Below are 10487 nucleotides of genomic sequence, written 5' to 3'. Positions count from 1 at the left end.
CAATTAAAGATTGTCATACCTTAGGTCTGTATCTAAAATCATTCTTAAAGATTGTAATTAATGCCTAATAACTGAATGTGAAGCACTGTTATAATCTGGACTGTCTGGGCAGTAAGACAATTAATCTGATGTGCCAAACAACAGATCAGGAAGTCCTGGAAAGATTTCAGAATTGAAATGAGCTATAGGCTGGCTTGAATGCATCAAATGCTATGTGTATGCCTTTTTTTCCTGAAACACGGTATACTTCTTTATAGTTGTAGTTTGGGAGGGTGTTAGTTTTTGGACTTTTCTTCTGAACTCAGAGTAGTGACAGACTTCTGAAGTGCTGAACTTCCTGGCTTACAGAAGTGTGCATAGCAAGGGATGAAGTGAAATGTTCTCTCAGGACAGATTTAAACAGTGTGAAAGCTCTTTGGGTTTTCCTTCTCTCAACCGGTTATGTTACTCATTCTTCAGTCCATTTCCTGCTTTGATATCCTATTTGCCTCTGCAGCTCTACAAGTGAGATTGCTTTTCACTTCTTGTCGGTAGTCTTCAACCATGCTTCCCTTCCCTTCAGGGGAAAGTGGTAGATTAATGTATTTTGGGGTTTTTTTTGGAAGCAAAATGTTGAAGTTTTTTATTAAGATGTTAAACACGGTGGTTTACCATTGGGAAAAATTCTTACACTGAGTAGTACACTGAGTAGTTGAGTAAATGTCACTGGTGTGAAATGTGAAACATACAAATTTCAAATTGCATTTGGAAATCATTTTAATTTACTTGGTTGTTGATATCCCTAATACTATGTTTTAAGGTTTCTTTCTCTGAGCTTGAGTGATACAGTGTTAAATGATACCTTTTGTAGTTTTATTGTACAGGTTTTAATAGCTAATACTGTAATTATACTAAGCTGGAATGTAGAGGTATTTATATATGTATGTAATTATACTAAGCTGGAGTAGGCGGCTGGTCAGAAGCTGCATTACCGTTTCAGAGGAGCATATAATAATTTATAACTTACATATTCATAGGTTTATAATAAGTGTGGTGGGTGCTGGTAACTAAACTAGGGAATGGATTGATTACATTCAAGTTTCTTGTTTCAGGTTGTATTACAGGCAGGAATATATATTTGACAAGGTGAAAATACAGAAATTTTGTTGCCAAGTTACAAAGCAGGTGATGTATTTGATAGTTTAATGCTTGTTTGAAGAAATTTAACTGCCATGGTTACGCTGTGCTGTAAATAGTTTTGCCAAATCCAAGCAGCACAGTGCAACATATAAATGTCAGTGTATGATAAATTTATAAGAACCAAGTTTTCTAAAAACTGCCTATATTCCGACCAATATTCTGCTACAGTAGTAGTATAAGATAGTACTTTACTATTAGCACAATACCACATAAAGACCCTTGTCATTAAAAAGCAGTTGTATTTTTAGTAATTTAGTTACAGTCACCTTCAATGTCATTTCATCTGAGCCAAACAATTTTAAAGCAGTGGGTAGAGATGTGTTTCCTCTTACCCTGAAACAATTTCAAAGTTGTAGATAATACTGAGACCCTGAGTACAACTTCCTTTCTGTTCCCAGTCTATTTCAAATAGCAGTAGAAATGTATCAAATGTGGTCTTAAAATTGAATGTAATAGTTTTGTGTCCGAGAATTAAGTGCAGATACCATGCAAGTAGGAAATGACTAAAATGTTTTATTTCACTCCCACATAGTGGTGAGTAGAGATCAATGGAAAAATGCCTTGGTCTCTTTTCAGCCAAGTAATACAGAAAAACAAACAATCAAAGAGGCAAAAACTAATAATGAAGCTGAGATGTTTTATACAAGTGGGTAACATGTAAGATCTATGCGTGTCTTGTGGAGTGCTTGCATCATATTGTCCACTCTAGCTTTAAATAAGAATTTAGAGGAGTTGGATTGGTGTATTTTGTTACAGTGCTGTTATACTACATGTATGTGCACTGACTATACCATTTACCTGTCTCAATTTTCTTCACTCCTGGCAGCAGTAAGCTGGAAGTCTCCAAGAATGTGTTTTTCCACGATGTTCCACGTGGAGTCCTTGTCAGAGTAGATTTTATGCAGATTGTTCATGAACTGTAAGCTGAAGCATGACTTTGCATAAAAGGTACACTTCTTCAAATTTGTGCTTCTTTACTTGAAACTTACATGTTTTTGTGCTTAGAACAGATTCATTGTAAGTAAGGAAATTTGAAAGTAATTTTTCTGAAGAAATAAGGTATTGGTAAACTTCAATAATTTCCAAGATCAGTAAATTTGCAAATAGATAACTCCAGCATCATTTCTTCCTAAGGAAATGAAGGTCTTGTGGTTAGGCCACAGTTATAATTCTGGGATCCAGATTTAGCTGCTCATTTTACAATAATTACTGTTACACAACAGGACAAACATCTTCATTTTGTGTGTCCCAGATCTTTAAAATGAGCTTCCCTGCTCAAAGAAGCATTTCTAAGCCTATATGTATGTATTTATGATGTGATCAAATGCTGCAGCAGTGGTGTATATGCATAATATAGAGATCTGTGTTTTGGAGAATACAAAACACACCTTTTTTCTTTTTTTTTTTTTTCCCTTCATCTGAGTTGCATAGAAAATCCCTGTTTTACACAAACCTCATTCAGGCAGTTCTTATTACGTGAAGCCTTTTAATGTATAGCGAAGTGCGAGGCATTCAAAGCTTAGGAAAGTACTATCAAGATTCAAAGTAGTACATCACAAGTTCCATGATTTTCAAGTAACACACGGAGTTGTCATGTTTGCAACCCTTTTTGTAATAGGGAAGCAATAATGGCTTTTTCTTACAATTTATTACCCTGGCTAAAAACATGGTTTAAATTTGAATAAAGAATGTCTGTTACATGTTCATATTTAACTAGAAGAAGAGTAAGTGAACTAGTGTTTCTTCTCTTCCTTTGTTTTACTAGATTTTAAAAGATAGTTGTCATGCCGAAAAGTGTTTTTAAAACATGAGATTCCATATTAAAGTTGATCTGCATTTTAATGTAAACATCTCAAGTCAAGAGAACTGTTTCAAATGTTTTTTGTTATGAATTGTATCCTTCCATATATTTGTGCAATATTATACACAGTGAAACCTTACATTCTGTATGTAACCTTTTGGTGCTATCATAAAAATATAATCAAAACTGTATATACTGTTATAAAATAGCTGTTGATTTTTATGTACTTAAGAGAGTTTGTATCTGCTTATGATCTCCTTTGGGATCTCTATGGTTCACGCAGATCCTGAACGGTCTAGGAAATGCAACATCTCTGTATTTATACAGGATCATATCTTGAGTCATTCAGTGAGCCATACTAATCAGTTGATTTAAATCAAACCATTAATTCTGACTTGATTCTTCTGTGAATTTTAGTATGTCAGAATTTATGACATGTCAAGACACGTAATGTTATGTATTTCTAGTTTAATGCTTAAAGTTACTAGTTACTATACTACTTATAACTAAAGTTAGAAGCTTAATGCTTATAGTTACTAAGATGATTTCCAACAAAATAGTTTTGTTCTAAGGAAAGCTGTTCAACTTAGATCTTTTTCATTAGCATTGTTTGTTTTTGCATATATAAGTCTTCACTTCTGTTGCTTCAGTTCTGCAGAAGTGTCCAACTTCTACTCACTAAACAAATAAAGTGAAATCTTGCTCTACCTGCTGTAAAGTTTTCAACTTTGTCCTTTGGGAGGCAGCTATGATAAACCCCCTGTATCTTTAGCTTTGACTTTAGTTCAAGGGTGATTACAGCTTACATTTGTATAACATCTGCAAGTGTGAGTTTTACACCCTGAAGAAAAGAACATATGATATAAATGTACTTTATTTGCTCCTCTAATACAACTTCAATAACAAAAGAGAGAGAACACTGCTAATCAACCTTTCAACAGCTTCAAACCTAGAATGATGATTGTTGAGACTAAGCTACGCAATAAGCAGGGCCCAGAATAATTTGAAAACTGCAGATGTAGATGAAACATTGCAATTCATCCTAGCTACTCCATTTATAGCATCTCCATACAAAGACCTGAGAATTCATTTGTGTGTCCATATGAAGAGTCGGCCGTTCTGAGAGCTATTTTGACAAATGTAATGTGTAGATCTCAAGGTGTGGGTCCTTTGGTTTGCCCTCTGATACAAACTTGCTGACCTATGTAGTTTTAGGTGTTAGAATGTCTGTCTTTACCATTTTTTGTGAATCACCTCTTGGTTACCAAGGCCAGAAAGGGACTATTAAACCTTCTAAGACCATGATTGTGTTTTTGCCTTACGTTCCACAGTCGGTATTCAGCATTATGAAAGACTCTTCTGACTAACTTATAACCTTGTCAGGATAAAAATTGTCCTTTTTTTTTTTATTATTTTTGTATAACACTTGGTAATAGACAATCCCTCTAATATAAAATTCTTCTGTAGTTCTTCCCACTCCCCAGTGTAATTTTTTATATATTCCTTCTCACTAGTTTGTCCTAATCTGTACAGTTTTGGGAACCAAAAACTTGTCCATCTTTTCACAAATGCAAAGAAACGCCCTGATGTTTCAGCTGCCTGGCATTCTATTTTTCCTCCCCTTCACCTCCTACAGATAAACTTGGAGGACCCCAGGAAAGGTTCTCAGGCACTCTAAGCAGCAGAAGAGGAGAGAAATAACTGGGGATGGGGCTCCATCAAAACTATTCTGGGGAGAGTGCTGGGGTACAGATCTATCATGCATTTGCCCTGGTGGATGCGTGCAGCAGTTCTCTGGTGGATTACCTAACAGCAGGGGCAGCTGGTGTGCTGGGTCATAGGAGAGGCCTGTCTGGCTATCAGGTCATGCGGCAAAGGAAGGGGGCAAAGTGTTAGATTGCAGTTGGACGACGTCATCTACTGTGATTTCTTTGTTTACAGGACATTGCTGGTCAACACGTCTCTGACTGCAGCGTACTTTGTGCCCTCTCTCCCAGCCCCCTGTAGGCGATTTGTTTGCTGGCTCATAGATAGTGAGCATCCATGTCTGGCGGGTTTGGGTTGTGGAGCAGGAGAGAGGGGAACTATGCTGCAAGTAAGATACAGCTTAGGTTCACGGAAAGAAAAAGCAAAGCAAAGTCTGTGTGAGTCACGCTCAGGACAGAAGGAGGGGCAGGATTGCTAGGAAGCATACACGTATAACTGCGGATATTATCAGCTTGGGAGGGAATATGGTTTCTTGGGATGCTATCATGAAGGGAGAGGGTAGAGGCTACCCCATGTCGGAGAGCTGGAAATTAAAGGTGAAGGCCCTAAGATGTATCGTGCATAGTCGACCAAGGATGTTTGGGGCAATGCTGTGAAGCATTTGAAGCAAAGCTTACTTGTAAAGCAAATCATTCTGTAGGATTGCATTTATAGTGTAACTTCATATCTATATAAGCTGTGTATAACTCCCTGTACAACTACCACTTTAAAGCATAGCCCGTATTTGAGAAAATTATTTATAACTCCATTGGGTAATAGGTTGCTTAGAAACAGAAGGTATTTCTTATAAAGCAGGACATATCTGCTTAGATTTGATGCATTGCTCTATGCTGTATGATGTGGAAATGATGTTTAAAAACGGTAGTTCAACTTAAAATCAGATGTTAAAAATCCCATAATCCAGAAAAAAATATTAGAATTGATATTGAATTTCCCTGAACAGAGCCTTCTGTAGACTCGACAGCAAAAATTCTCTCTGATGGTGGCTAAATTCTTATGTGGCTAAAACTAGTTTGTATTCAAAACATCAGTCTAGCTATCAGAACTAAGTTAATTATTAAACACATGCATATAATCAGGACAACTGACTTGGCAGATTATTAGCAGAGTTAGCATAGTGTACTTTTGCTTTGGCAGATGAGAGAAGGGAAATGGGATTATAACTTCAGTTGCAATTTTTTTTTGTTAGGCTAAGAAAAATAATGTAGAATATTCTTGTACTCTGCAAATGAATTAAGTTTTCACAGGTTCAGTGCGTTCTAGATTTACTCAAAAATGTCAAGAATATTGGATCAGAGAATTTTGCTGCTAGTAATTTCATTTATAACAAGTCTGCAGAGTACAAAGGTACTTTCAGAATGGAAGAAGTGTGGAGATCGGGAATGTGAGAGTAAGTAAAAATCTTTTTTCTAAAGGAGTTTATGTACATGTAGCTATTACAGACCATGATGTTGAGATTAGGAACAAAGCACTGAATGAAAATGAGTAGCTATAGAAAATGTTTGTTGTCTATATACTAAGTTTATGAAAAAAGACTTAAATTTTTCAAATGACAAAAAAAATATTCCTGAAAAACCTACTTAAGGGATCGTGTTGTGCAAGTATCTAAAGATTGAAGTTCAGTTAAAATAAAAAACTCTTTAATAGCTATTTTTTCTCATGTTTCCTCAAAAATTCAGCATAAAACAACTTTAAAGTATTTTAACTCATTCCTTACAGGTGCAAGGGTAATTAAATGTACACAGTAGTCTATATACTAATAAAGAACATATTTTTTGTTTACAGTATGTTCGTAGCCTAGTCTCCAATACTGTATTTTTTCTATTCTAAGCAAACTGTTTGATGTTTTTTTGTTTTGTTTTGTTTTGTTTTGTAATCCTTCTCTATAGATACTGTAATGTAGCTTTTTCTTTAACATGAAGAGCAGTAACTAGTTATGGAGTTCCTGGGGATTAAATAGCTCTGCAGGAAGTTGTCAGATCAGCCTCTGAGACACCGGGGTGGGGGGGGGAGGACAGGAATAAATAAAGACATTTCCATACAGAATGCTCAGAATTCTACAGAATGCTCCTGGATTTATTTCCTGTGGAGCCATTCTGACTTCACCAGGTTCTGGGTGCTCAGGGATATCTGTCTTAGGGCAGCACGTGGAATGGGCACCAAACTGATCAGAGCACATCAGTAGAGGTTTTTATGATAGATAAACCATGATTTTTATGATAGGAGATAGAGGTGGAGACAACTAGAAAGCAAAGTCATTCAAATTGAATTGTAAATTTTGTTTCTGACAATGTGTTTAGGTTTCTGTTACTAGAGCTTAACTATTTTATTCATAATATTAATAAATTCAAAATAGCAGACAAAATCCCTGCAATTACAGCTAGATTTAACTTGCAGTTTCTGAAATATAAAATTATAAATGTGTATATATATATAAAAATATGTATATAAATTATATAATGTTTATCTATACAACACACTTCTTCAATAACATATCTAACTTCAGACAAAGTGGCTACAATACTTACTTGTTTCTTTCTTCCGACATATTCCAGTGGCAATGAGCAGAGTTCAAGCCACTACAGACTACACGGGGCCTGATTGCCGGTATCTTACCTTCAAAACAGGGGAGGAGATAATTGTATACTCCAAACTTTCCAGGAAAAATGAAAATTTGTGGACAGGAAGTGTAAGTACTTAAATCTGATAGACTTTCTGCATAAATAATTTAGATAGCATTGTAACAGCAGTCTGCTTGCTTCTAGGGATCTTCCATCTTTTTTTAACATTAACCAGTTGTGGATCAACATCGTGTTTGGGAGATGGGTCATTGTTGATATCTTTCTATAAAAGGGAAAATCAAATCTGGCCATAGATTACTCATGGAGAAACAAAATCAAGATCAGAATCCAAGTTTTCTGACTCCTTCATCTAATCATTTGGCTGGAATGATTACATCTCGTTCCCTTAAAAACCTTCAGGTCTAGTGAGCCAGGTACCTACCTACAGGTCTGCAGGTAAGGAGATTTTACAGTTGCTTGATCGGCAATTCAGAACTGGGACATGACTTCACAGTTCAGTGCTCAAGGAAAGTTCCCAGAGAAGTTACCACACACATTTAATGGTTTGGAACAATTGACAATGGAGTTAGAACAGCTCTGAAGTTATGCTATAGTTAAAGTTATGGTATAGCTAAAAGGCAGTGGATGTACCAATCCAAATCCAACTGCTGGTAAAACAGTGTAAATGTTTCAAAACCAGAATACATCAGTTATGATGGTGGTTTTTATTTTGTTTTGTTTGTTTTTCCCAAATGATGTGTGACATTTATTGTTTAACAGTGGCATTCTGTCATTCTTTCTGCATTTTAGAGCATCTTTGCAGGTACTTCATTCCTTCTTGCTGTCCAAGATGTATTCCCCCATTAAAGGCTATGTGCAGTGCTTTGTTGTAAAGCTAGTGGTTGGTTTCATCGTCGGACTGACTCTTACTTTTGCTGGCATTATTCTTTTGGCCATTATCATCTATTTATGTTCTGCAGTGTTGTCTTCATTGTCATTTTCTCTTCAGCAGCACCTGGCCTCATACCTGGATTTCACATTGTACTTCCCTTGTAACTTTTTATGGGTCATTAGTTATTAAGGTGTTATTGTTCTCTAACTTGAGTAAATGGAAATTTTGCATCTGATCCTGTTAGGAGCTAGCAGAGACCATCTGTGTACATAACACTGTGCTCAGTTAGGGACTGTTAAGACTACAGAAAATAATAGCTGGAATAATATTCTTCTTGCTTTCTGAAGTAGCAAATGGAACACTTTAGTGAAGGAAAAATAAATCATTTTTTGACCAAAAAAAATGACAGGGGTGGAGGACAGTCCTATAAACTTACTGTTTGTTCATACTTTTCTAGCATACATGCAAGCATGTCATATACTTACCACTACCGTTTAAGTGCTCTCACTCCTTTTATATTTCTTACAGAAAGGAAAAGATTTTGGATATTTCCCGAAAGATGCTGTGAAGGTTGAAGAAGTTTTAATTGTAGAAGAAGTTGAAGTGCTCACCAAGGTAAATCAACATCACCAGATTCTCCAGCGTAGTTCACAGCTATTGAAAATCTAATACCCAGCTCAAGTTTCAACGTATATTTTATTTCAGATAATTCAAAACATAGTTCCTTTCTTACTGCACCATTTGTGTTCATTGTTCTCTAAGATAACTTTTTATCTAATAAATGTTATAGAAGCATTAGGAATAATATAATTACTTACAGTACTTTGTGTAAGACTATACATACACACAGAGGAAGAGAGTAAAGATGCTTTACTTTGTTACACAGCACTGTAGAAAATTATACGTTAGAGCATTTTAAAAGTTAATATTGTTCTTTTAGGAAACTGATTTCCTTTGTCTTGATGGAGATGAATATGTTTTTGAAAATGAAGACAGTGCATTACATGACCCCAACAAAGAAAGTGAATATTCAGCATCTGATGCAGAATCAAAGCTGCAAGAAAATGAACTCTTAAATCATATAAGAGACTCCAACCAAAATGAAGAAGGACTTGAATCAGCTTTTGGAAATGATTCCAAGGAATCTCAGAGTCAGGAGGAGTCTGCAAGCAAAAAGTTGGTTACTGAAAATGAGAATAGAAATGAAGATGCTGAGCAGCCAGAAATTCAAAACAGTCTCCCATTAAAACCCATTCCAGCTCAGTCTAGTTGGATGGTTTCCAATATTGCAGGATGGTTTACCACAGGAAGTAAAAATGATGAAGAGAACTTAAAAGCAATTACTGAATCTTTAGAAGAAAATAGTTACCGAGGCAGAAAAATAGTAACTGCTGAAAATGAGTTAGAAGAGCCAAACGATAAGGAGGAACAAGAGCCTGTAGCGTCTGGTTGGTTTCAGGGTGGACTGACGGACTTCCTGTATTTTGGTAAAGAGAAAGAGGATGTTGGTCTTGTATCAGAAAAAAATGATTCAGAGAGCCATGATGTTTCTGGTGTGGATGGACATCCCGATAATGAACATGAAACAGCAGTCACAGAGTTATTGATAAAAGAACAAAATAGTGAAAGCCAGAAATACCAATCAAATTGGTTCAGTTTGGGTTTAAGTAATGTTCTAAATTTTGGGCATACTGAGAAAGAAACAATTGCTATTGAAGATCAGCAAAGCAGAGAAACAGAAGATAAAGCAAGTAAGAATGAAGAAATACAGACTTTAAACCAGAAAGAATCACACATGGACGAAGAATCAAAGGAGACAGTTAAAGCAGTGACAGATGAAGATAAAATTTATACAAAAGAAATAATAGATTCAAACAGTAACATGCCAAATGCTGGGGAGATACCAGCAAGTGTGCATACTCTTAGTGACACCAAAAGCACCTCAAGTAGCATTGGATCATATTTTCATATACTAATTGGTGGAAAAAAAGAGCCAGTTGAACCTTACGATTCAGAACAAGAACCGATATTGGAAAGGCAACTGCTGAAAAACACTGAAGCTGAAATGAGAAATCAAGAGTCAGAAAGCAACTATGGCCATTCAGGTTGGTATGAAAATCTGTAATTGCTCTATTAATTATAAAACAGACAGTGCAAGATACAAAAATACAGAAGATGAATCTGAAAAGTTTTACTCTGGAAAGTATCAGAAAAAATTTTACCCCAGAAGCCCACAAAATAGAAGACAGTTTTTAAAGAAAAAAATATCATTACAGCTAGCTTTCTA

At 35.8% G+C, this 10487-nt stretch overlaps 1 protein-coding gene across 2 annotated transcripts in view; it reads left to right on the top strand.

The window, feature by feature from the left end:
* Positions 1-5853: 5853 nt before the first annotated feature.
* Positions 5854-10487, top strand: part of MIA2 (MIA SH3 domain ER export factor 2) — a 33594-nt gene continuing 28960 nt past the window's right edge. The window contains exons 1-4 of one of the 2 annotated variants that reach the window (XM_068683246.1): positions 5854-6137; positions 7303-7436; positions 8729-8815; positions 9141-10305. In XM_068683246.1, the coding sequence (XP_068539347.1) occupies positions 6023-6137; positions 7303-7436; positions 8729-8815; positions 9141-10305 (1501 nt within the window). In that variant the 5' untranslated portion in view covers positions 5854-6022. The remainder of the gene's footprint in view (positions 6138-7302; positions 7437-8728; positions 8816-9140; positions 10306-10487) is intronic. The other variant, XM_068683245.1, reaches the window with a different exon arrangement.

Source organism: Anas acuta, chromosome 5 (genome assembly GCF_963932015.1).
Source record: "Anas acuta chromosome 5, bAnaAcu1.1, whole genome shotgun sequence".
Lineage (NCBI taxonomy): Eukaryota > Metazoa > Chordata > Aves > Anseriformes > Anatidae > Anas > Anas acuta.
The sequence above is the reverse complement of the archived record's forward strand: the minus strand, read 5'-3'. Positions and strand labels throughout refer to the sequence as shown.